At 33.8% G+C, this 27,508-nt stretch overlaps 3 protein-coding genes and 1 pseudogene across 3 annotated transcripts; all 4 read right to left on the reverse strand.

Moving 5' to 3' along the window:
- Positions 1–532: 532 nt before the first annotated feature.
- On the reverse strand, positions 533–1,968 carry LOC125857549 (protein SINE3). Its single transcript, XM_049537147.1, has 3 exons — positions 1,845–1,968; positions 1,636–1,761; positions 533–1,078 (listed from the first exon to the last, which is right to left on the reverse strand). The coding sequence occupies exons 1-3, from the start codon at positions 1,935–1,937 to the stop codon at positions 629–631; spliced, it is 669 nt and encodes a 222-aa protein (XP_049393104.1). The 5' UTR covers positions 1,938–1,968; the 3' UTR covers positions 533–628.
- A 6,975-nt stretch (positions 1,969–8,943) lies between these two features.
- LOC125857544 (uncharacterized) lies at positions 8,944–18,300 on the reverse strand. Its single transcript, XM_049537141.1, has 8 exons — positions 17,899–18,300; positions 16,008–16,147; positions 15,778–15,877; positions 15,479–15,577; positions 14,789–15,136; positions 10,163–10,255; positions 9,835–10,041; positions 8,944–9,579 (listed from the first exon to the last, which is right to left on the reverse strand). Exons 1-8 carry the CDS (start codon positions 18,214–18,216, stop codon positions 9,316–9,318), a joined length of 1,569 nt encoding a protein of 522 aa, XP_049393098.1. The 5' UTR covers positions 18,217–18,300; the 3' UTR covers positions 8,944–9,315.
- Positions 18,301–19,851: 1,551 nt separating this feature from the next.
- LOC125860566 (light-harvesting complex-like protein 3 isotype 2, chloroplastic) lies at positions 19,852–21,143 on the reverse strand (annotated as a pseudogene).
- A 554-nt stretch (positions 21,144–21,697) lies between these two features.
- LOC125860565 (glutamate dehydrogenase A) lies at positions 21,698–25,551 on the reverse strand. The gene is made up of 9 exons (XM_049540549.1): positions 25,389–25,551; positions 25,200–25,313; positions 23,848–24,069; positions 23,668–23,742; positions 23,457–23,573; positions 23,122–23,372; positions 22,834–22,909; positions 22,666–22,752; positions 21,698–22,211 (listed from the first exon to the last, which is right to left on the reverse strand). Exons 1-9 carry the CDS (start codon positions 25,494–25,496, stop codon positions 22,026–22,028), a joined length of 1,236 nt encoding a protein of 411 aa, XP_049396506.1. The 5' UTR covers positions 25,497–25,551; the 3' UTR covers positions 21,698–22,025.
- Positions 25,552–27,508: the final 1,957 nt, after the last annotated feature.

Here is a 27,508-nt window from a genome sequence, read left to right on the forward strand (position 1 = left end):
GTGTCTTTGTACTTGTTCTCAATTTTTTTAACATCTTGCGATGATTTGATGTCGTTCCTACCAAGTATTAGAAGTTACATCATACTGGCAATGGATCAACTTCTGTTTACGTGAGGGCAAATATATTTTGGACAGATTTGTTCAATTTCTGTACGCACTTTAAATTTACCCTTTGAACATGTGTAGAACCATACAATCTGTAGATTGATTTTGGTTACATCAGCTCTAGGTCCAACATATGTCACTCAAGAACCAAAGTCATTAACAAAATGGACACATATGCATCTTGTATCAAAATCAATCAGCTAATTGCTGCATATTATTGTTCTCTCTATAGATCAAAACAGTCAGATATTTAGCAAAATGCTTCAGAATGCTCTGAAGCTCACACAAAATCAAACACTTGATCTAATCATGGGGTTGAATTATCTGCTTAACACATACATCCATGCTCGACACAGTTATGATTCACACAAGTCGTACCAAATGCCAAAATGAAGATCCAAAACAGAATTACAAACACTTTTTTCGTATATGTTTGACACAAATACATCAGCGCAAAATGAAGATTCATGTACCATAGGTGAAAAGAGAAATATACCTGCAAACATGTGATATAGCAACATATTTAGGTAGGTAGAGGTCTGTCGAAAGAATGTTCTTCGCCCGAATGGAAGAAGAATCCAATGAAAACAGCAATTATCCACAGCACGAATGTCAGTGTCACCAAATGGAATTTCTTTGAGACAATGGCATTATAGCAGTCCTTGTCTTCTGGCAGTCCATAGAACTCTTCAACTACAGTGTTCATGACAGCATCGAGAAGCTTCTTATACCGAATATCAATATCTGTTGCATTCACCACTTGCAGTTGAGCTTCTCTTAGGTACTTTACTGCCATTTCAGCCTCAACAGAACCAAACTTCACATCACTGATTTGTGGAATTCCACTTCGGCTATTCGAACCAGTGCATTCTTTGAACCTGTCAGAAGTTACTGTCGATGACAATGGAGTCAGATCAGCAAGAGGATCCACTGCCTCTGATGAAGGAGAAGTTTCTGGAATCAACAACAAGTCCTGAGAGGAATAGGGATCCGAAAGTTACATCGCAAATACTATAAGGTGTAGTGAATTTCGCAAACATGAAACTCAATTCAAATATCTCAAAATTGAAAACATACATAATGGAGATACAAATAGCTTATTTATAGCAAACAGTATAGGAAATTATAGACAGATTTTGAATAAACTAGTGAAATCTAAGCGAATTGCATACTTCAACCCTAACAGGCACACACTGTACTGCTGAAAAGTGAAAATTGAGTTCATAGCTGCGAAATCAAACAATACTGAGAAAAAAACACTTCAAAGGAATAAAAGGTCAAAAAATTACAAACGCAAATCGGATTTAAAGAACGGACTCAGCTAACTCAATTTTGTGTAAATACTACAATTAGTGATGAAAATTCGCGCACACATCTTGAATTATCTCAGCGGCTTATTCAGTGAATGAAATTAACAGAGAAGAAATTGGAACTTGTTCGCTGTTAGGCTTGTGTGAGAAGTACAATTAGCGATGAAAATGCAAATAAATAGCTAGAAATTGATGAAGCAGGAGGAATTTCAGAAATTACCTCAGCGGCGGATTCAGTGAGTAGACTATGATCATCTGAAATCAGAGAAGAAGTGCCGATCGATGATTGAGAAAATGAGGAGGCAGCTTGCGATTCAAACACAGAATTCAAGTTCTTCCTAGTGCTCTGCATACAAACAATAATATGAATATAAGAAGAGAAAACAGAGGATACAATATGAATGTTCATTGCTGAAAGCTTCTTTATACTTTTATCTGCTTCTTAGTTTGATCGGCGGAGATGGATTTGGATCGGCGATTTCCGAGCTCCTTCAATGGTGTTTGAAGATGATGCTCTCTCATGTTTTTGATGTGCGCCAAATGCTTTTTGGAATTTCAAATAAAGCTTTGGGATCTCCTATATATACGGATAAATTTACTCTATTTTCCAATATTAAAATATTAGAGAAGAAAATAGAAAATGATTTATGGTACTTTTTATTTTTTGGGTAAAATCTTATGCTACGTACTTTTATGGTTTGAGCCGTCTTTCTTTTTCAGTACTAATTTTTATTTTATTTTATGAACTTGTTTGAATCAGCTTTCACACTCCACAATTAATTTTAATAGCATGTATCAAGTAATTTTATCGGGGTAGTCTTAAAAAAATTATGATTATCTTTTGTTATATTTTTGATATATCTCACTCAATAAATGTTTTCAAATAATTTTATTTCTCAATGGGTCTGTCAAATTTAAACTTTACAAATTACTCATTATGAACATGACAATTTTTTTTTAAAAAAAAGGCACATACTTCAACAATTAGTAGAGCATTACTTATCAACAAATATTCTACTAACAATGAAGACAAAAATGCCTTGAAAAGGAAAGATAATAATATGATCATTTTATACTACAAGATGATCAACTTAATAGCTTTAATAGTAGTTCAATACAGCAAAATGATGTTCTAACAAAGGACATCAATTAAAAACAAAACATGGACCAACTTAAATAATACACACACATACTCAAATTCTCCAAAAAAATTATCGCATCCATGTTGGACCCTAAAAACTGTATTACTCTTGAAGGATTCAACACACATCCAATAATAATTTTGAAAAGCCCAAACAACATAACACAACGATTATAACAAGACTATTGACGCTGCAGATTCCATCACACCATATTAAGAATATCTTATTAATCGCGAAGTCTGCGAAAATACTCAGAAGGGTTACTCTCAAATTCATCCCTGTAAATGTAACTGTCGTTTCTGCCTGGAGCTTTCATCATTTTCTTGTTGTTAGACCCTCCATTATTAATTAGCTTACACAAACCCCATCCTAGCAATACTATTCCTGCACCAATTGCAAATTTTTTTATCTCCTCTTCTTCTGATGAAAGCCTGCCTATATTCAACTGCTCAATATTTTCACCACATTTTTTTTCTTCAGAGTTTTTTGCAGTGCTTTCACAGGAACCCATTACAGATTATTTTTTTAAAAAAAAAAATTGGATTTGTTTCTGTTTAGATGTACTAAGCAAAATATCCTAATTTATAAAGACAAGGTTAAACTGTAATTAGTTGGATTAATTAATGAATGTTGTTGAATTAATTAATTAGTGTGGCGGTCCATTTCGCTCTGCATTGGAAAACTGAAAATTTTTGAAGGTAAAAAGACGTGGGGATAAATTAATTGAATAAATTGGGGACTATCAATAGTCAACTAAACATGGAAGATCATCCATGCATTCATATTATGATTTGATACATTATATTTTAAATTATTTTTTAATTTAAGGTACATTTTATAAAATTAATTTTATTAATGATGTTTTTGAATTCTAAATTTGACTATTATGATTTTATATAGTTATTTAATACTAAAAATAATATAATACTTAATTTGCTAAAATAAATAAGTAAAATTAATTATTTATTTTTAATATAGAGAACAAGTAGGGTTTAATGGAAAAGATTTAGGGTCTGTTTGGAAAGCCACTTGGTAATTGAAATTAGTGTAATTACTAGGGTAGTAGTTACTAGCCTAGTAATTACACTGTCTAGTAATTATACTGACTTGTTTGGTTGTCACAGTGTAATTACACTGTAATTACACATGTCTTGTTTGGATGCCACAGTGTAATTACACATGTTCTGTTTGGATGCACAATTGCAATTATAAAATTATAATAAATTTTAAAAATAAAAATTAGTTATTTAAAATTTATACTAGACAAATAAGAAACTTTATAAATGAGATTAAATTAAATATTTAAGATATATATTCTTTTTTGATTTATATTTTTTCAAATTAATATATTTCAATTGAATTAATCGTAACAACTAAAAGTATGAAGTTTCTACGAATATCGTGAAATGCATGTTTGATAAAAAGAATAATATATAAATAAAATGTCATAAATTATTAAATGTTTGACAAAAATATAATCTATCAAGTCTAATTAAAAAATGACGTGCAATGTAAATTCAATATTACTAAAACAAATGAAACTGAAAATATAACATAAGTTATAAATTCAAAACAAAAAATTTAACATAATACTCTTATAACAAATTTCAACATAGCAATAAATATGATTTATTTTTATTTTTTCTTAATAAAGAAAACGTAAGTTTATAACCTTCCTTAACAATAAATTCTATTTTAATTTAAAAATTAGAATACTAATAAAATTATGCCAATGAGAAAATAAGCATGACATAAAGAAATAGATAATACGAGAAAATTACATAGAATCACGTAAAGTAAGGTTGAGAACAAGAAGAAAATGAAATATAATAATAAAAAATAAAAAATAAACTTTTACAAATTTTTAGAAATTACCCCCTGCCAATTACACCAATTACCTGCTGACCAAGTAATTACATGTTCTTCCAAACAGGACAAGACGGTGTAATTACACCAATTACACCAAATCAAATTACCAGGGTGTCCTTCCAAACATGCCCTTAATTTTTCTCTCAAAACTAGGGTTTGATTTGGGAGGATGAATTGATGGGTTAGTGGGAAATTGGGAATAATTGACGGCTTAGGTGGAGGGATCAGTCCCACATGGCTTGCCATATTATTAAAATTTGGGATGTTAACTTTTAAGGATATTTGTTATCTCTTGGATAACGACGGGGGTATTTTTTATCCCAAAATATAATGAAAGATATAAGCGATCTATTTCACATAGTTCATAAATAATTTTGACTCTTTTTTCCGAAAGATTATATAGTCTCAAAATGTTAATTCCTTGTTTATTTGCATCTCTCTATTATCCATATTAAAAAAAAAAATCCAAAGTGTAGTTAAATCTAGATCATTAATTAATACTCCCTCTGTCCCTAAATACTTGTCCACTTTTGAATTGACACATCAATTAAGAAAACAATTAATGACATAGTGAGTTTACCATTTTACCCCTATTAATTATGAAATAGATGAAAAGTTCTACATTTTAAAAAGTAATTAATCATTTAATTGAGGATATAATAGGTGAAAAAAATTGTCCTTTCTTGATTTGTCAAAATGGATAAGTAATTAGGGACAACTATAAAATGAAAAATGGACAAATAATTAGAGACAGAGGGAAGGGAGTATTTATAAGATAAGCTCTTTCTTATCTTTAGATTTAGATTAGATAGATAATCCTTGTTTTTAACATTATTATCTTTAAGTCACCAGAAAATATGATTAGGTGGCCATTTTTCAGCGCGCACACACTGTCATAGGTAGGGGTGTTTACGGTTTGGATAAAAACCGATTCAAATCGAAAAACCAAACCAAACCGATAAAATAAAACCGATTTTATTTGGGTTTGATTTGGTTTGGTTTTAGATTTTTGAAAACCGATAGTATTTGGTTTGGTTATGATTTTATTCTAAAAAAACCGAACCGATGAATTATATACATATATTTTATTAATATACATACTTAAATATATTATTTTTATAAACAATTTTAAAGATCTTATACATATTTTCATTAAAATTTCTTTTATAATTTACTTTTTGAAAGCAAAAATGCCCGAGATGAAACATTTATCTTATTGATTTCATGTATATGAGTGTCTATGTCAATTCTTTGTGGGACTAAAAATGTTATTGTATCTTCCTTCTAGGCCAATATAGTGAATTTTAAAGCTTTATTGATAGTAAATTTAGTGATTGAAAGTTTAGTAATTTAAGTCATTCTAACTATTTTTCGTTTTGAATGGATTGTTGTCACTTTTTTCACATTTTAAATGAGTTGTTTCTTTTATTTTTGTGTATGGTTAATACCCGAATAACCGAACCAAACCAAACCGAAACCGATAACCACCAAACCGATAAATGTATATTATATTTGGTTTGGTTTGGTTTTGATAATTTTAAAACCGATTAAGTTGGTTTGGTTTTGGTTTTGACCAATAACCGATCCAAACCAACCCGTGAACACCCCTAGTCATAGGCGAATCTAGAGGGTCGTGAGAGTGTTCATATACATTGTATTTATAAAGTAATATTTTTTATATTTTTATGTATATTATTTAAATTTTGAATCCCTTAAACACAAAATAAAAAGTAAACTCAGTAATTTAGAGAGTTCAAAATTTATTTTAAAGTTTCAAAATCAAATCATAAACATTATATTTTTACGGAAAAATGCATAAGTACCCTTCAATTTATGCCCGAAATTTCAGAGACACACTTATACTATACTAAAGTTTTATTACCCCCGAACTTATTTTATAAATAATTTTCTATCTCTTTTCGGCTTACGTGGCACTAGGGGTGGACATTCGGTTCTTCGGTTCGGTTTAATCAAATTTCGGTTCGGTTCTTCGGTATTCGATTTTAGAAAAGTGTGCACCATAGTTCGGTATTTTTAAATTGATTTTTCGGTGTGAATAAAAATAAAGAGGGAATATGATAAAGTAACAAATGTTGTTTACTTCACACTTCAAACTTCAAAGTAACAACTAACAATCTAATAATAAAAAGTAATAACATCAGAATAATTTTGTTTAGGCTGGGTGCCCTTTACTGTTTTGAAGTGTGAATGATAAAGTGTGCCCATTATTGTTTTGTTTAGGCTCCAAAATTTAAAAACTGAAATGGGCCAGGTAAAGTTAAAAATTGAAATGGGCCAGGTAAATATTTTGAGTCAAAATATATAAGTATTATTAAATAATATAATTTAAATATTTTTAAATTTATTTAATAAAACTTAGGTTCTTCGGTGCACCGTAGTTTTGGGACCCTACACCGAACTCCGAACCGAAGTTCCGAAAAACAAACCCAATACCGAACCGAAACACCGAAGAACCGAAATAGTTCGATTCAGTTTTTCGGTTTTCCGGTATTTAAGCCCACCCCTACGTGGCACTATCTTCTGGGCTCAGCGTGTGTTGACACTTTTTTCAAGCTATCTGGTTGATAGTGCCGTGTAGGCCGAAAATGATAGAAAATTATTTATAAAATAAATTCGAAGGTAATAGAACCTTAGTATAATATAAGTGTGTCTCTAAAATTTCGGACATAGATCGAGAATACTTATACATTTTACCTATTTTTATCGACAAGTTCAACACTTTGCCTTACCTTGGCAAAATCTACCAGTAGATATTTATTCCACCAAAACATAAAACTATTTACAGTAAGCTTTGTTAAAGGGCCAGCCTTAAATGAGGCATAAATACCTTCTACCAAACTTTTTAATAAATGGAGTGTCTTCCCAAATTCTCAACTCCAGCTATAGAGATCAATGAGTATATTTTAGGCCAACTAAGAGTTTGATGTTGTTTAAAATATCATGTTTAATTGATGCAGAGCTCATCGACACTCCGTTGTTTTCCATGGCTGCCGGCCAACACATAAAAAGAAGGCATGGGGCATTGTATACACAATCTTCATTAGCATAGTTGCTGGTCTTCTCAACCATTGTAAGTATGTCTAATTTCAGAGTACACCCTTTAACATTATATACACATTTTTACAAGCCAAAGCCTCTTCTGACTTCTAACATGTCAAAAATAAGTAGGAGGTTCAAATTTATTTTTTCTTTCTTCCTTTTAGAATCCTTTCATCGGAAGAAAACTGAGAAAACTTCTCAACCTCTTCTTCATCTTTTTTTGCTCCATTTTGTTTCTTCTCTGTACTCGGGTCGTCCTCCTCCAAAATCATAATTAGAATTTCAAATTTTCTTCTGAAAATGATGATTTAGGTTAAAGAAGATGAAAAAGTACATAGATTTCACAAATTATGTAGTACACGCCCTAATAAATATGTTCTTCGGTTTTTTTTTTTCTTTTTAATATATGTTCTTCGGTTGTTCTTGTTGTTTTGTGTTTTTAAATATGTTGTTGTCATTGTACTCTTTGCGAGAAAATATATTATTCTTGAAGTTATTTTACTTTTTGTGAGAAAAATATGTACTTGTAATTGATAGTAGATTGGTGTTGGTGGTTGATTCTTCAAATCTTTCCGTGAATAAATGAAACAGTTGCTAAAGTACTTACAGCAGCTCCTGAAGTACTTGCAACAACTGCTGAATTTTTCTGAAACAGTTGAATGAATTAGTTAAGTTTCAAAAAGTTTGACAATTGTTGTAAGTATTTCAAGAGTTGTTGTAAGTACTTTAACAACTGTCATTTATTCATAGCATGATCTAAAGAACCAACCACCAGGAAGTCTGAGGATCAAACTCAACTTTACCATCTCGCTTCATCCGTTTAAGTTTTGATGGGTTGTTGGCCCGCCCATTCATTTACCTCAATCCATTAAAACTTGGATTGATATTTAATCCAAATTAGTTCATGAGAGATCTTATCAAATATTTAAAAAATAAACTTTTTTCAATTTGATATGTTATATATAGTCATAATAAAGAAAAAAGTATTTTTATTAGGTACTGAAATAGTTTTAAAAAAACAAATAAAACAATTCAAGTTGATATAAATTGAGGTAAGTTAGATCTGACCCGTTACCTAACCCGTTTTGACCCAAGCAAATTTGAATTGGATTGGATCTTAACGCAATTATCGTCTCAACCCATTAAGACCCACCCAAATTTGACCCAACCTACCCAATTGCCACCCCTACAGCCATTACTGTCCTATGCAACTTGTTCCAGCTGAATCCACGATCATTCCCCCCATCCCCCAATATTTGGGTGGGAGGTCCCAACATAGTTTTTGCAATGAACCCCAGCTCCTTTCTGAACATCCCTTGCCCAGGCAGCTTGATTATTGCAAGAAAATTAACAGACACCAGCATAGTCATAATAATGGAGTAACGACTTGGCTTAGATACAGCAGCACAACGGACTCCACATAGTAAATCGCCGCAACATATATTGATTCTCAGAAGGGTCAAACAAAATGGATCAATTATGATATAGTATTAACGTATATCAACTTGAACCAGAAAATAAATAAGTTCTATCAACTTTAACAGTTGGAACTGACTACACCATATATCTGACAGTCGAAGCAAAAACTAAACAAGCCACATTAATTTACAAGATCTGGTTAGATTTTTATATCACCAGAATTACTGGCTTTCACCTACATACAATGAGAACATTATGCCATGAATCAATTATGTAAAGAAAAAGGGGGTTAATCAAGCTTTAATTAGAGTTCTAGTTTAATCAAAATGAGCATGGAATAGCCGCCTGATAACCAATATGAAATGGTATAATGAATAGGGAAAAACATGGCCCGAGCGTCAAAAAGTTGCTCAAAGTCCTGGAATTGATTCAAGGTTGTACTTCTCTGCAGTTAAAGTTTCAGTCTCACGGATTTCTGCCATTTTTGTCTCTTTCATGGCATCGTGAGTGTGTAGATATGTATAGGAGGCACCTTTACTTGATGGAGGAGTAGGATTGCTGATTCTGCTTGCAAGGAAGCGGCGGATCAGGCCTCTGAGGAAGGGAGCCATGGTGTCTGGTTCATGCTCCAGGTAGTACATAATACCACCCATACAGGCACAAAACAAGGGCACCTGTATAACAATCAGAAATGACATATTTGCTTGGATAAGTTTCACTTCACAATTTCTTAATTAATCACCCCTGTACTTCAAGAGACCCAATATTTCCAGAACAAACTTCCCGTAAATAGTTAAATTCTTTCAATGTTTATCCGCAATATGCTTTAATTATACAAGTAACAATTAAGTAGTCATAAATTGCAGGATGAAATTTTGAGTGGTTGACAGCCAAACACACCAAATTGCATGAAAGGTGAGACAAGATACCTCAGCATTCTTGATATCCGGAAGCAAATGGCGATTCACCAATATATACCACAAAGAATCTGCAGCTCGAGGAAGAACATACAAGGCAAGTTCTCCACGTCTAGCTTTCTTCTCCAGCAACACAGATAGGCCTGAGAGAGCCCCAGCTACCCAATATACAAGCTTATGGTCCTTTGATGCCACCTTCCGGTGGCAACATATGACAGCCTTTTATTGAGATAGAGAAGTTAATCAGTAAAGCTAAGCAAGTCAACCAGTACTCCAGCAGCATAATAAAAAAAGAGCCTAGAGACTCCCAGATGTATGAGGCATCAAGAACATAAACTACCTGAAAGATTCCAACAAAAGCGGACAAGAAGGTTGTCGAGCGAACAGCCCCTGTAAGAGCATACCAACAGGTGCGTGTAGGAGCATCCATAAACTGGGATAAGATTTACATAAGATCAGCAAGAATTTAATATTTGAAACTGTGATCAGCAAGAGTTTTGGAAAGAATTACTTCAGTAGCAACTCTTTTTTTGTTTTTTTAAGGAAAGTAACAGTATAACATATCCTCAGCACAAAGTCTGTGCAGGGAGTCATACAAGTTCAAACTACAAAACAATAGTGAGTCCTTTCTTACAAGGGTTCTATAATGTCTAACAGTGAGTCTGCTTCTAAAAGTTCTTTACACCAAAAGTGGAATAAAATAGACGGATCATTTTAATTTTTTGAATAGAGCTACTTCTTTCTCCAAAATATTTTGCATTCCGTTTCTACTAACCTCCCAGTCATTCAGAATCTTCTGCAATTTCGATTCCATCCCTGTTAATCTCATACCTCATGAATCATTGCATCATAATACCAGACTGAAAAAGTCTGGAAATAGCTCCTTCAGAAGAACTTGTTCCCTCAAACTATCCTACCAGAAGGAAATCTTCATTCCATTCCTAGCTTTGTAACTAATGTTGCTTGCAAAATGAGGCCATAAATCCCTGACACTCACTCCAACAGGGGTTGCGACTTTCTAAGAGCATTGTTGTCCCTCTTGCTCATATTTTACAGTAATGACTCGACTCCACAAATCAAGTTCCTCCAAACTGAATCACCGAAACCATCATAAATAAACTACTATTATGCTGCATCAAGTTTCTTATACATAAACCCCCTTCCTTTTTACTGTTCAGCAAAGTGCTTTTTTTAAAAAGCAACAACTATATATATTATAGTTGCACCATAATGGTGCAAAAAGACTACAAAAACCCAACCTAGCTTAGGCTACTGCTTCAAGGACTTAAAGCGCGCTTAAGCTCTGAAGCGAGGCTCAAAACGTATTGAGTGCCTCGCCTCGCTTTATGCGCGCTTTAGTGTTGTCATCAAGGTTCTAAGGCATATTTTTCCTTGCCAATGAGCCTCCTCTTCAGAGGTGACACTAAACAATTGATATTTCACTTTATCATAAAAAAAAATTCAATTTCTTTGGTCATATAATTCTCATTCATGTTTATAATTATTACCCTTGAACTAAACATGTATATTTGTATTTTTTTCTTCCTTTGCGCCTTTTTTCATTAAAGCCCACGCTTCATTTGCGCTTAAAGCTCCAACAGAGCTTAGAGCTTTTTTGCGCTTTTCACCTTTGATAACACTAATCATATCAACTAGTGATTCAGCTTCCTCATCATAGCTCTCTTTATACAACAACAACAAAAATAACAACAACATACCTAGTGAAATCCCACAAGTGGGGTCTGAGCAGGGTAGAGTGTACGCAGACTATCTCGTGGAGGTGGAGAGGCCAAGGTTAGCGAACTCATACTAATGCTAGGACTTGTCGCAAGCTAATTCAGAAATGAAAGAAGCCTACTGAAAAACCCTTGAAACTTGGATCTCTTGAACCTATGAAACTAGTGAAAGTGGGTGAACCCCTTGCCCCTTCAATTAAGGTATTAGTGTTTGCTCTATTATACAAAAGGATTGCATTTTTTCATTTCGTTCAAACATTTGTTGTACCTGTATGGACCATTGGCTCAAGTGCAACAAATTTAAGTAAAAGAAGAAGAAAACAGTGAAGAAAGCATATCAATTAATAAGGAAAGCAACGCAAAGCCTACAAGAAAGGAACAATAACAACTAAATAATGTGATAATCGAAACACAATAAAGATATGCTGATAGATATCAAAAGCAAGAACTGCAAGAGTATAACTAGTACTACAATAGACCCAAACAAGCCTAACCATCAAAAAGCAAGACAACACTCCACTACCTACTAACCTTCTACCCTAATACGTGACCTCCACACGTTTCTATAAGAAGGCATGTCCTTGATAATATGAAGTAACATCATGTCATGTCTAATCACCTCTCCCCAATACTTTTTCGATCTACTTCTACCTCTCCTCGCACCCCTTATATCCAACTTCGCATACCTCCTTAGTGGGGCGCCTGTGCATCTCCTCTCCATATGCTCAAACCATCTTAGTCTTCCTTTCCTCATCTTGTTTGTCACGGAGGCCACTCCCACCTTATCCCGAATATTCTCATTCCTAATCTTATCGCTCCTAATATGCCCACACATTCATCTTAGCATCCTCAATTTCACAACTTGCATCTTCTGAACATGTAAGTTCTTGACTGGCCAACGGTTCACTCTATACAACGATGACAATCTAACCACCACTCTATAGAACTTACCTTTTAAGTTTATGCGATACCTTTTTATCACAGAAGCCTCCACTTTATCCATGAGGAACCGATATGATGTGTGACATCATCCATGTCGCACCAACACAAGATTTCTTCAAAAATGAATAATACAATTCATCTTGTTTTTCAGCACAAGATTATATTTGTCTTCAAAAGCTCTATAGTTCCACCAAATTACCTCCTACTAAAACACAATATCCAAATGTAGAACGTCTATCAAAAGACGCCCCTACTCAATCTGTGACTGTATATCCCATGATACGCGCATGATCTCGATCCTCAAAGAGTAGTCCTTTACTTGGAGTTGACTTTATATATCACAAAATATGAACAAGTGCATCCTGATGACTATCACAGAGAGAAGTATAAACTAATTTACAACACTCACAAAAAAGACATGTCAAGTCTAGACACCTTGAGATAATTCAACTTTCTAACCAAACGCCTATACCTTTTGGGATCATTGAGTGCTCCCCTATTCTGAAAGGAGTTTAGCATTCATATCCATAGGAGTGAATGGGTCTACATCCCATCATTTTTGTCTCATCAAGAATGTCTAAGGCATACTTGCATTGAAAAATAATAATGTTTGATCTAAGACTGAACAACCTTAATACCTAGAAAATACTTCCAATTTGCCGAGGTTTTTAGACTGGAAATATTGAAGAGATGTTGCTTCAAATAGTGATACCATCCTAATCATCGCCGGTGATAACAATATTGTCAACGTAATCCACCAAATAAATACACAAATTTGGTGCAGAATACTGATTTCAAAAAAAAAATACTGAGTAAACAACTAAACACATAGATCAACTCTACTACGAGTCATGCCAAACTCTTGAATTGTTGTGTTGAACTTCTTACTGACCATGATTTAGTGTCGTGATCAGATTTTAGCTAGTCCTGCGATTCCTACAATTGATGAATTATTTTGACTCCTTTCTTCTCCCATCTCAAGCCATAGGAAAACAAGCATCCCAATCTATGGAAAATAGACGAGGATGGGGTCATTTTGGAAGATTTTGACCTGGCTCTAGTATCATGTGAGAAATATTATTGATTTGTATATCTACATTACTACACTAAGACCATATTTATAGACACTATATTACAATCCTTTTTCAAGTAGGACTCTATATACTATTCCTATTCTAAGAGAAATATCAAAGAAAAGAAAAGTATTTACAGAAAAAATAGCCAAAGTAAAAGAAACAACAGTAGTAGTAAAATAGAAGAATAAGATAATGATGGAGTAATAATAATAATGGTAAGGAGAAGAGGGAGCAGATAATAAGGTACTCTAAACTAAAACCATGTTCTCTCCCTCCCTCCCTTCCCCTCCCCCCCAAAAAAAAAAAAAAAAAAAGAAAGAGAAATCTCTTAACTAACAACTTCTTACTCAATGAATTCCTCAAATTAAATTTTGCAAGCATTCAACCATTCATTCCTAATACCACACCCCTGGTCTTGAGTAACTTCCTGTAAAAGATTTGTCTTCCACCATGAAATAAATTTTCATTTTCCATTGAACCCTTAAACTAAGTTTTTAATCAAACACTAGTGAAATGATTGAAAAAAAACAGTCTCTCTCTTGGAAGAGGGTGGGAAGACAAAATAAGACCTTAGGGGTTGTTTGGTATGGGGGATGACATAAACAAAGTATAAGGTATCCCACCCTATATGAGATAACTTATCTCATCATTATAGTATAAATGGTGGGATAACTAATACCCCTAAGCAAATACAGGATAAAATAATCCTGCATTTATCCCGGGACTATTATTTTTTATCCCTCTTACACGATCCCTTAGAGTATTACCTTGAGAAATGTGTCAGGGAGCATTTTTTGGAACTTCATTACTTTAGTAGCAATTGTACTACTCTAGCTTACAATTACATAACCTAAAAGTGTAGACCATCATAATTTCCATCACATGGTCCTCGTAATACTGCTTCCTACCAGGTCCAGGCAACTCAAACAACAAACAACAGAAGACAAATATAACCGAATCGACAACATACTTTGCACCCCTAGTATCTTAATCATTGTATTTCCAATTTATTCATATAACTGCATTTGAACTCTAGAAAGTCCAACATATATAAACCAAGGAAAACCCAATCATGTCGGTCTATGATCTCATCTTGTTTAACAGAAGTACCAGCAGCGCAGTTATATGATTTTTCCAATTTCCATAAACAGCTTAATGAGAAATCAAAGCAGAAAGACAGGTGAAACAGAAACCAATATTAATAAATTATACCTTCTGCAAGCGTAGAACGACAAAGGGCACAAAAGTCAAAGAGAAGTAAAGAGGAAATGTTTTCCGGAAAGTAGCTGCCGCTGCATTAGCATCATGAACTAAGCAAGATTTGGTCCCAGGGTGAATCACAGAGCATGGAATAATAGAAGGAAACTCTTCCAACTTCATAGTAGTAGAGCCCTTTGCTTTGGACAAATAGGCATGTAATGAAGCAACATCAACTGGAGAGCCTCTACAGCAATCCTTAACAGCTTTGTAGACTGGTGCTGCAACAGGCCCAGTCTTCTGAATGAAATCTCTATATGCTTTTGGAAGGCTCTCAGGACGCATTATGAAGCAATACATAACCTGCAAAACATTTTTTTTAAGAACGAAGATAGATATATAACTACTCTGTCCAGATGTAAAAGAGAACAAGTTATCTAGTATCATTAGTATGATAGTATCGTATGAGAAGTTCAATCCCCTTGCACATTTGAATTATTTTTATTTTTATTTTTTTTTAAAAAGGGAGAAAGAACAGAAAAAGAAGTTTAATCTCCTGGGGTTTAAACTTGGATATTTTAACATTTATGATATCCCAGCCACCCCCTTCCAACCACCAATTTGTGGGCAAGTACAAGGAATTAAAACATGGATGGAAAAGGCTCTTAAACATTCGCCAAAAAGGTTAAGCAACACAAGAACTACCTGGGCACATGCCAATGCAAAGAGTAAAGAATCCCCATGACTCCAGTGACTTCCCCAGAGATGAAACCGGTTCTTGGATTTGGCAGAATTATACGCGCACTGACAATTGTAAAGTCATCAGAATACAAGCCAGTAGAAAAACAGAAAAGAAAACTGGTGACTTTGTTTTTAGCAGGTAAATCTAGTACTGGCCGTTTAAATATCTTTATCCTTTGTTTTGTTTGGGTAGTTCTTTTGTTCCTTTTTTTCTGTTTCGCCTGGGGGTGTGGAGAAGGGGAATAGCCAAAGCATGGTTGTACCTGTGATAGCCTTGCCAGAAGATACAAGGCAAGAGTCCGCCGCCTGTTGGAATCATCTAATGCTAAAATAGACAGACCTGCCACTGAACCTGCTAAAATTCTGCCCATCATCCCCTTTAGCCAAGTCAAATATATCGGATAGGATATCAACTATCAAAAGCTTCTCAAAGCAAAACCACAGAAAAGTAAGTCAAAACTTTTAAGTTGAGAATTCAGCATTCTGTACTTACGCATTTAAGGGTGTCTCTTTTCTTCTCAGCTTTCTTAGCAAGCATCTTAGAGCATGATATGAACCACTAAATCCCCCAAAGAGCAAACCAATTCGACATGCTTCCTCTCTTACAATTAGGTCTTTTTCGGACACAAGTTGCTGCAAAAACACAAGGATTAAAAAAATGAACTCTCCCATGTATTCTTAGATGAGACCAAGGACGGACAAACAGATGAACAGACAGAAATCAGCACACATGTCCACTAAAATTGTAACATCCTCTTCCAGAAAATCTTCTTTTATATTCTCTTTTATATTCTCTTTTGCTTCTTCCCTGAGGATTTGAGGGTTGTGCATAGGGTCAAAGATCTGAATAACCTCCATTCATCCTTTATGCTACAGTTGAGATTGCTAAATTATTTCACTGAACTTCAAGAGGTTCGCAACTCCAAGAAAACTTATCAAGAAGAAAATACCAAGGTGAAACAAATTTAAACCATTAAAAGGTCAAAAGTTCCAGTCCCTTCAAACTTCCATTCCTTACAAATTGCAGTAATATAAGTATTTCTTAAGAATACACCCTGAATGATTAGATCGTGATATGTTCATTTCTTAAAACAATTGTGGAGAGCAGAGCACAAAGTGTACTCTATCAGCATTTCACCACTAGGGAGTAAATTAATTGACGTTGAGCTACAAGAAAAAGGAACAAACAGTGGGACAGAGGGAAAATTGGCTTTACAAAGTGTTTGGAAGAAAACCCCACATGGTTTGCCCTTACTGAAAGAGCAGACTTTTATCCAAAAAAATAAAAAGAGAAGGGAAGAGAGAGACAGGAAAGTAACACATGAGTAAAGTTTCCTGTATGACTTTTGACATCAGCTGACTGTTCAAATGGTGCTAAGATACACACATGCAGGCAAAATGCATGACACATAGGAGCGTGCAACACACACTCGCACAAAGAGGGAGAGCGAGTAGCGTTAGCTCAGTAATCTTTGATTGACTAAATATCCTTATGGCCAAGCATTTTGGTAACCCACATGTCCCAGTAGCAGATGAAATCATGGAAACACAATACATACACTGCCAGAACATAAACCCCTTGGAGTGTAATCACCATTACAATGGTACTCTAAGGTACTAAAAGGACCAAGATATCCTATCTCGGAATTGATAACCATTCCATCAACATATCAATCAATCAACTAAGGCTCAATGCCTCAATCTGAAGATATCAAGTGACTCATATCCATTCAATCTATCCAGAATTAAAATCAATATTCTTCAAGTGAGGAAATCTAAAAAATCATTTAGAACACAAAGCTAACAAGGATGTGGGTGCTTCTAGGCCAAAATGCCCCTTCTCTTGCAATCACAGGAATGCTGCTATGAATCATATCATGTATAACATCTGTGCAAAATTATTTCATCCTAGTTTCATCAAAACTTGAGCAATTTCAAAAATAAAATACAAATCTTAAAACTGATTTCATCAGAACTGAAGCAATTTTGAAAAAAGAAAATTCTGATCTTGAAACTATACTTATACAGGAATATCTTTCTAATAAGAAAATTTATTCAAGATCATGATCTTCTCAAACCCAAAGTAGATGTATCAGGAACTAAAAAGGAGCAAGCTTTAGTTCAAACAAAGGCAAGCATTCAACAAAAGTACGAAACTGAAAAACTAAAGGAGTAACTGTCAGTTCAAAAGATTTTAGTCTATTAAAATAGATTGTCCAACCGATGACAGGAACATTTTGTAAATGTAACCTAGCTGAGATCAGTCTAAAGGCGAAAAGAATGTAAAACTAAAAAAATCATAAATCAAATTAATGATAAGTTAATCTAACTTATATAATTAAACAAATGTTTAAGTAGATAGGCGAGTTTCAGAATTTTGGAACCTTGAGATCGAGTAGAGAGGAATAGGACTGGCGACGAGCTAGCTTAAAAGCACGGAGGAGAATTCCGATGCCAACGCGCACACCGTAAGAGAGAAGAAAACTTTGACAAACGTTACCAATTGCGTTAGCAACACATGATTCATCGGCATGGTCACAGGGCGGGTAGATACCCCTGGCACGACGTTGCCGGCGCTGAAGCTCTTCAATTGCCTCTCTTAAGCGCTCCTCCGCCTCATGAAGACGGCGCTCGGCGGAGTCACCGCTTTCAGAAGCGTCGTTAGGTAAAACCGGCGGCGAAGAAGAGGACAGAGGACGCATTTTGCAGAGAAGGCGATCGATGAGGGGTCTCGCATCTGATCTGGGAGAAAAAGAAGAGATGATTTCGGGTAATAACTTTGAAAGATGTGCAGCGATTAGCCATTTTTGAATTTGATGATGTAATAATTCCAATTATTGTTTTAAATCCTAGAAAATATGATTTATATATTTGTTTATTTTTCATCTATCAAATATACATGGATCAAAATTGTCATTTTAAATGAACTAATTCTTTTTTAAAAAAAATTAGTAAATTGGATTTTACATGAACTAATTTTGTTTACAAGCTCACGTTAATCAATAAAATTATGTTATTAGTTGTTGTATCTTATTTATTTTTTTACGAATAATTTGTTAGTTTAGGTTCTTTTTTATAGCTTTATTTATTTCATCATGATAAAAAAAAATTATTGTTGATATTAATAAAAAATTAAATATAATATTTACTTATTTTTTCAAAATATAATATTATGAAAAATTCGATTCAGTTTTAATATAGAAAATGTAAAACTCAATAAACAATAAAGTTTAATTGATAATTTTGATAGAAATAGCATGAACTAAAATTTTAAGCGATGAATTAAATATGTATTTCTTATATTATGGGGATAATTAAATGGTTATTTTATCTAGTATAAAACTAAAATTTGATGTATAAGCAAAGCAAAAGGTTTTTCTAAGGTCCTTCACGCTAATAGATTATAATTTTTTTATAAACAATTAATTACTTTGAATAGACAAATCTACTAATGACGAAAATATATGGAGCACAGAAGATTGTATCTTATAAAGAAAATTAAATAATAATTTGAGAAAATTTATAACTCGTAATTTTGTTTATCTTGTTAAAATTAAAAAATGTACACATTTAATTTTAAATATAAAATAATCAGATAACATGTCACAAATGAGTTTCATGATTTTATACTATTCCTTTCATTTATCTGTTCTACTTTCTTCTTAATTTTCACCTGACTTTCGTAGGGGTGGAGCTAATAGCTCACATGTGAATTTGGTCGAATTTAATATATTTTATTCAAACAATATATTTTTGTTAATAAATTCATTATATATGTACAAATATTGGATTTAGAACTTAGTTTTATCTCTAAAAATCGTCATTGTAAAATTCAGAACCCATTCAATTGAAATTCTAATTTCGTTTCTGATTGTCCTTTTTTTTCTTTAACTAATTTAAAGCAAGTTGTTTTTCACTGATAACTTATAATTTATAACTTTTGACTTATTTTTGTCTTTTTGCTTAAAAATAAGTTCTTGTAAACACTTTTTACATTTACCCAAATAATTCAAAAATGCTTAAAAGTTATTTTTAGCCTAAAACACTTAAAATAAGCTAATTCAAACCGTCCGTTTAATTTGAACATTCAAGTTACTTTGTTTTTATATCCGGCTATTCATGTCACGGAAGGGTATATTGATTAGGAAGCACGTAGAAAATTTATCATTTAAATATATTTGGTTATAAAAATATCTATATAGGCAAGGTTAGCATAATATTTTCAAATTAACAGAGAAATCAGTATCATCAACGCAAATCTAAAGAGATATTTTTGAAACTATTTCAATATTTAAATGTGTCATCCAAATATAGTTTAACTGAGATAAATGGTGTGACAATACAATACAACAAGTCAATTAGTCTCATTTTTTGCTTTGTTGCTTGGAATCACCATTAGTAGAAGTTTGATCTTGCCATGATGCTTGCCATTGCTTGTCATAAAATGTAGCTTCATCAGCCAGCTTCTTTAAATTATCAAAATCTGTCCTTTTCCTAAACAAAACTACACCTCCAACTGTTGCCAAAAGAGCAGTTTTACACAAGAAATTTCCCATTTGGCCTACCACGTCAAGTCCCGTTAGTACATCCACTAGATATGCCATGAAAAATCCCACCATTGCTGCTCTTCCTGCAAACTCATAACCGCACTCTATTAGTACCGTCTCAGGTTATGTAACACTATTTCCTTATTAGTATTGAAACACAAATGTTATCAAAAGTTCATTTTTTTTTACTTAATTAACTTTGTACTGAATCAAACTATGTAATATAAATTGAAACAGAGGGAGTACAATCTTGTGTACTTTTTCTAGATAAATACAAACCATTTAGCAGCTCAGCTTCAGGGAGGTGAGAATGCATCATCCATGCCCACCATGGTATGATAGAACTTCTAAAAACCACAGGTTGTTGATTTGTTGCTGCTTCTGGGAACAGTTCAAGAAATTTCCTCCTCTTTGCTTCTGCAACGTACATATCGTTAATTAATGAATTAATTAATTCACTTAAAAAATCGCGGTGCTTTAGTAATTGAAAAACTTGTTCTTTGTAATTTTACCTGCTACTATGACAGCATCCCAATCCATTTTGCCATTTTTGACAAACATAGTTAGATCCCATGTCCCATTCTTCCATCGCTTATCCGAAAACCTTATTAGATCTTCAGACTCTGATGAACCTGTAGTAGTACCACCTTGTACTTCATCATCATCATCATTCCTTGTGGTCTTTGCATTATCATCAATCAGCAAAGACAATTTATCTTTGATTTCAACAACATTTAAGTGTGTTTGTTCTTCGACTTTTGGAGTCATAACGTTTGTAATCTTCATCGACTTGGCTTGACGAGACCATTGTTTCTTCTTGAAGTGATGGGAGGTGCAAGGTGTATGTGTAAAGGAAGTAATGGCAAAAGCAGCCATGATTGTAAGTATTTTCTCTGGTTTGGCTCAAATTACTGATCTTCTCCTCTTGAATGAGATGGTGATAGGATAAGATGCAAAAAGGCCCATTCTGAAATAAATAAAGCTTATCCGCTTCTGCAACTTTTTTCTGCAATATCAGGGGCATGGCAGCCCATGTCTAATCCCTGACCAGATCTGCTTCCACTTTTGGTGACTATTTTTAAGAATATAACAAGAGCAGGGGATACACGTTACTTAGGCCGAGGGTCTATTGGAAACAGTTTTTTTACTTTCACTAGGTAGGGGTAAGACTTCCTACGTACTTTCCTTCCAAGACCCCACTTGTGGGACTACACAAGCATGTTGTCGTATAATGAGAGTAGGGGATAAACTACTGGCACCAGCAGTGAATCAAGCATGTTCGGTTCATTTTTTGGGGCATTGAGCCCCAATGAGTTTGGAGTAAAAATTTGGAAACCTGCTGCTTTTAGTATACATGTCCATACAATTATGGCCTATTTGATTACACCAGATAGGATATTATCAAAAGTAAAATGACTACTCCCTCCATTCCAAATTGTTTGTCAGTTTGGCTCGGCACGACGTTTAAGAAAGAAATGAAGACTTTTTTAAAACCCATGACGATTATAAACATGTCATAACATTAGTGTGACTATAAAAACTTCTCATTAAAGGCAAAATGAGAAGATAATATCAAACAAATTGGAACAGATGAGGTATTTCAAAACTACTACTTCTATCACATCACATAAGAGTAAAGATAAACCAATGCAATAATATGCATTCAAGTGTTCAACATGCCCTTAGTATATGTTACTCCATAACAGGCAATCCTCATGCTAGAAGATGAGAGAAAAAACGGATAAGCACCTGAACTCATAAGAAAATGGCGACAGGGGCCAAATGGCTCCAAGTTCCCAAATGAAAAATACATAAAATCCCAAGTAATTGACGACTCAATTTATGATTAAAATGTTTCAAGTACACATTTCAGTTCGTAGAACATTCTATGGTTCGTACTTGAAAGAAAGAGATGCGAATGATCTGCTGCAGGATGAGTACTTAGTGCTCTGAAAAAAGTGTCATTATGCCTCCCAACCTCTTAATTGAGTGGCACGTGCAACACGATTCACCCCCAATGTGAACGCACCCATCCGAAGATTGCAATTATGTGAATGGCACATGCCCTTGAGGTTATGAAAGGCTCTTGTCATGTATTTCTTAAGCTCTCTATTAACCTTCTCCTCATCCCACATAAATCCTTGAATATTCTGCATATGAAAGAAGATTTCTTCAGAATAAGAACTCCAAATGTTCATTACATCTCAGTTTTCAGTTAAAAAGAATAGACTAAGTACATGTCTCAACACCAGTTAAAGCGAGATTTAGAGTTTGAGAAAATTGAATATGCCTCCAATTCCTAGCCCTACCATTCGCACCAAAGTGTAAAAAATAAGAAACCTATATACCTAGAATAATCATTTGATCTACATGGTTTTCAGTACTCGTCTTAAGTTGTCGGTGAACTTAGTAACTATATTACGTTATTTTCTTGAGAAATAACTTTACAAAGACTGTCTTGATAAAGATGCAAGATTCCCAATGAACTATACTGTTGCATCTCCCAGTAAATTTTCGCTTCAAATATTTTTCAACATACACCCTTCATGATGCTCTATGTTATAATGGCAAAAATATCTGGGAGGCATAAATATCAAAAGTTACCTGAACCCATTCAAAATAGCTGACAGTCACACCTCCAGCGTTGGCATAGATGTCTGGAAGTATTACTACTCCTTTCTTCGATAAAATCTGCAGAAGGCAATTGTGTGAGGAAAACTATGATTCATGCTAGTCCAAGAGACTCGAGAGTCCCGGAAAAAAAATTGATACCTCATCAGCATCTGGATCAGTAGGATGGTTTGCTGCTTCTATAATGAATTTGGCCTTGACGTTATCAGCATTTTCTCTTCAAACAACAAAAAGATCAGAACATACAAGGAAAAGTAAGATACTCTACATTAGGTACACTTAGCTCACAAAAAAGGGAGAAGTTTCTATTTGCTCCAGCGTATGCCCATAATTTTGGAACAGTTGCTGACATTGACTTCTCCATTCCTCGACACAAAAGCAAATTTCAAGAATTAAACAACAAATTTCAGAGCAAGATAAAGGTTGAACCTGTTCAAAACTCCTCCCAAAGCACAAGGGATGAGAACATCACATTCATGTGTTAGCAATTCATCAGAATTCATCACATCCGCACCAGCAAAATCGATGAGCTTTCCTGTTTTTTCTTTATGACTAAGCAAAGCTGGTATATCGAGCCCATTGGGGTTCTTGACCGCTCCAGTTATGTCACTCACTGCAACTACCTTGCCACCTCTCTCATGAATGAGCTTTCCTGCCCACGCTCCTACATTTCCAAATCCCTAAGGAATCCAAATACATATTTATGACATCATTTCGACCAAATATTGTGGAATGTGCTAGGACTAATCTAATTGCATAATAACCTGAATTGCAAAAGTCAAATCCTTAACATGCCTCCCATATTCAGCAAGCAAAGCTTCTGTAGCATAGACGACACCACGTCCTGTCGCAGCTTCTCTTCCCAATGACCCTCCAAGATCCTAAACAAAAAATGTGGCAAAGCATGATTACATGAATCATACATAAATTGTTTCAGTTTTAAAAGGTAATACTAGCATGTTATGAAAAACTTACAATTGGTTTTCCAGTCACAATTGCAGGTGAGTGACCATGAAATTTTGAATACTCATCCAAAATCCAGGCCATAGTCTGTTGACAGCAAGCATCACATAGACTATTACTTGCATCTTATTCTAAAGTTTCAAAATGAAGAACATATATCGACAAACTTGCAAATAGAATTGTGTTACTAACCTGCGCATTAGTGCCCATATCAGGTGCAGGCACATCAGTATTAACTCCAATTAGATCATGAATTTTCTGTGTGAAAACACGAGTAAGTCGCTCCAACTCGCTCACACTTAAATCCTTTGGGTTACAGCCTATTCCACCTTTAGCTCCCCCATATGGAATGTCAGCTACAGCAGTCTTCCAAGTCATCAGTTGAGCAAGGGCATTTACCTCATCAGGGTCAACCTTATAGAAATTTTATAGCATCTCAGTATAGAATCATTTATTAGTGGAGCTCTAATCATAAAACGGTAGTAGACTTGTAGAAGGATGTAAACTGTAGTGAAGTTAAATTAACTATAAAAGAGAGAAATCCTTCAGATACAAATGTTATACCAAATTACAAGAGTTGATCATCAGAAGAATCGATAAACTACAGCTCAAGAGTGTGAATGCTCTGCAGCAATTCCGATGTATTCTGGAACTTCTTGTTCCAATACTAAATACTATTGTCTTTTAAAATAAATTAGGAGTTGTCTAAATCTCACATTTATCCTTGTGATAACAGTTAAGTGTTTAATCAACTAAAGCAGCTTCTAGCATAACACCTCACTAAACGTAATTGTAACAACAACGACCAAGAATTAATTGCAACAAACACTTAAGTCTAGACATGGCTGATAAAACAACTAGTTTTTATCACTAGCTTTATTGCCAAAAGCAATAAAAACAAAAATTGATATGTGGGGAACCTCCGACTGCAAAATACTTTTGCAAAGCTTAAGAGCTAAATCCCATTCCACAGCCATTGTATCATTTTTTATTTTCTAATAAAACCAGTGCTCCATGTCTGAAGCACCTCAGCAAGTGTTGCATAACATGAGTTATCGATACCGTGATATTTCTTACAAGCAAATGTCTATAAGCATATATAGTGGTGAAGCTTATCAAAACTACCATTCGATTAAATTGTCAGTTCTAATTGAATTTAGTTTCACTAAAATCTAGCATCAATAACCAACCATCTAACAATCCTTGTCTTCATAAGTCGAGATTGGTCTTATATGAATAAGGAAAGCTTAACTTCGAAACACATATACACAAGAATTCACCTATCCCTCGAAAGCCAACATCAGAGCAGCATGACTAAGATACAACGATTCTCTTTGAACAAGAACACAATGGTAGACGATTACCTATAATGATTGAAATTCCATACATAATCCCCAATCATTAATTTTTTTACCATATCATATCCATCTAATTTTGATTACTCACAAAATTGTCATAAAATACAAGATCCAATTACAAAATTGCAGTACAAACAACCATAGTTGATTTTAAAGACGATCAGTCAACTAATAGTTATTATTTACCTCAGGATGGTATCTAATTCCGCCTTTCATAGGACCACGAGCATTATCATGCTGCACTCTAAATCCAACATAGGAAACTAACGTTCCATCATCCTTGGGAATTGTGCATTCCACCTGATCATCTAAATCATGAGAATTCTATTTTTATACTCAAAATTTAAGACGAATAATAAATTTTTTTTAAAAAACCTTAATTTCTCTGAAAGGAATGAGAAGACTCTTTTCAATTTTGGAATCCAAGCCAAGAATGCGAGCCGCTTGGCGGAAGTTGCGGTTGGTTGCAGCAAGAGCGTTCATGGCAGCAAATAGGTCTGGTGGAAATTGTATTCACTTGGTAAAACTAGTACTATCTTTTTCTTGGTCCTACGTACTCCCATATATATACACTATTTTGGAAGACTAAAGAATAAGAAGGAAATTGACTAGGATGTGACACATTTGCCAAAGAATTCCTATCGATCTCCGTTTAATTGACTAGGATGTGATACTCTTAAAAGAATTTCTATTTGTGTCTATTTATTTGACTAGGATGTGGCACTTGCCAAAAGAATTTCCATGAGACACTTTGACAACAAATTTCTATCTAATTGACTACAATGTGACGCTTGCGAAAGAAAAAAAGATTTCTTTCTATATTTATTTAATTGACTAAGATGTGACACTAATCAAAAAAAAAAATAATTTGTGTCTATCTCAATTTTACTGACTAGGATGTGACACTTACAAAAGAATTAATACTATTTTTATTTATTTAACTGACTAGGATGTGACACTTATCAAAGAATTCATTCTATTTCTATTTAACTGACTAGAATGTGATACTTGCAAAAGAATTACTATCTGTTTTATGTAACTGATTAGGATGTGATACTTGTAAAATAATTTATGTCTCAAACTAGGAAAATAATTCAAAATACTCTTCTTACTAATGGTTACTTCAAAATTAGAAAAAATGATCAAATTTTACCCTTGAACTATTCAAAATAGGATGTTCTTACCCTCTATTTAAAGTTCCGGAAAATTTCTCTTAATTGTAATGACTTGAGCAAAAACTTATATTAGCGATTATGAGATTAATTTGACTATTTTAAATAATAATTTTTATATAATGTCAATTTTATGTTCTATATAAAGTTAAATTGTATACATTAATTTTTCAACTAAACATTTATTCAATTGTTTCATTTCAAAATTATTATATCGGTCCACGACAAAAATTTGGGATGACTCAAAGTTACGATAAGTAATATAATATAACAAACTATAATTAAATTTGATTTATTTTATTATATCATTTTTAGAGTAAGTAAAGTAAAGGGGAATTTTCGCATATAACTACTCAAAATAACTTAATTGAGCTTTATAGCTGTAGTTTGCTAATTACGATTCGTAGCTACATGTTACGGGAGGAGAGAGGTGAGCGAGACTGGGAAACGGAGGAGAGAGGCGAGCGAGATTGGGAGAGGAAGGAGAGAGGCGAGCAAGAAAGGGCATTAGTTTATATAATTCACATCTCGTTTGTATAATTCGCGGGTACATTTGTATAATTTGCATGTATTTTGTATGATTGAGTAATACAAATTCTGAAACTATAAAAATATGATAAAAATCAAAATAACGAAAATTTATACAAACATAAACATATGAACTTTAAACATTATACAAATTATATTATACAAATTACATTATATAAATTATATTATACAAAATTTGAAAACTACACGTTTATACAAACTTTAAAAAGTTATACAAAAAAAGATTGAATGTATCTGATGATAAAATTGAAAAACCAAAGAAAATCACCATCATATACAAATACGAACCATCGTATACAAATACAAATCAAATGAAGAAATGTTGAGAAAATGACCAAACCCCCCCCCCCCCCCCCCCCCCCCCCCCCCCCCCCCCCCCCCCCCCCCCCCCCCCCCCCCACACACACCAAACCTATAGCCAGATTCCCAACTACACTCATACTTTACGGGGGTCCTATTACCCCATGAACATTTTTTACTTATTATTTCACCCTTATTTACTGACATGTCGAAGAAGGTGAGACCACTTCCTTTAGGCGCATATGAACATAAAATAAACTTCAAAAACTTAAGAAAAGTACACATGGGAGTCCAAATCAGCTATAATTAATCTCCAACAATATAATCCTATTCTCTCCCAAAATCAACTCTCTTTTTCTTCCTCTTTTTCTCACTTTTCAATTGTATATTCCTTCATTCTCTCCCAAATCAGCTAAAAACTTGAATTTAGTTGTCAAAGCATTCAACTATAGTTTCAATTTCAAAAAAGCTTGA

The sequence above is a fragment of the Solanum stenotomum genome, chromosome 3 (genome assembly GCF_019186545.1).
Source record: "Solanum stenotomum isolate F172 chromosome 3, ASM1918654v1, whole genome shotgun sequence".
NCBI classification, from domain to species: domain Eukaryota; kingdom Viridiplantae; phylum Streptophyta; class Magnoliopsida; order Solanales; family Solanaceae; genus Solanum; species Solanum stenotomum.

What these genes read in the sequence shown, in the direction of transcription:
- LOC125857544 (XM_049537141.1), bottom strand. Translation starts at nt 18,216, where the DNA reads ATGCGTCCTCTGTCCTCTTCTTCGCCGCCGGTTTTACCTAACGACGCT. An exon ending in TTCTGGCAAGGCTATCACAG is followed by an intron (nt 15,578 to 15,777) that starts GTACAACCATGC and finishes TACAATTGTCAG; the next exon opens with TGCGCGTATAATTCTGCCAA. An exon ending in CTTTTGTTGGAATCTTTCAG is followed by an intron (nt 10,042 to 10,162) that starts GTAGTTTATGTT and finishes TCTCAATAAAAG; the next exon opens with GCTGTCATATGTTGCCACCG.
- LOC125857549 (XM_049537147.1), bottom strand. Translation starts at nt 1,937, where the DNA reads ATGAGAGAGCATCATCTTCAAACACCATTGAAGGAGCTCGGAAATCGC. An exon ending in AAACTAAGAAGCAGATAAAA is followed by an intron (nt 1,762 to 1,844) that starts GTATAAAGAAGC and finishes GTTTGTATGCAG; the next exon opens with AGCACTAGGAAGAACTTGAA. An exon ending in TCACTGAATCCGCCGCTGAG is followed by an intron (nt 1,079 to 1,635) that starts GTAATTTCTGAA and finishes TATTCCTCTCAG; the next exon opens with GACTTGTTGTTGATTCCAGA.
- LOC125860565 (XM_049540549.1), bottom strand. Translation starts at nt 25,496, where the DNA reads ATGAACGCTCTTGCTGCAACCAACCGCAACTTCCGCCAAGCGGCTCGC. An exon ending in TTGTGACTGGAAAACCAATT is followed by an intron (nt 23,574 to 23,667) that starts GTAAGTTTTTCA and finishes TTTTTTGTTTAG; the next exon opens with GATCTTGGAGGGTCATTGGG. An exon ending in CTGATCCAGATGCTGATGAG is followed by an intron (nt 22,753 to 22,833) that starts GTATCAATTTTT and finishes TGCCTTCTGCAG; the next exon opens with ATTTTATCGAAGAAAGGAGT.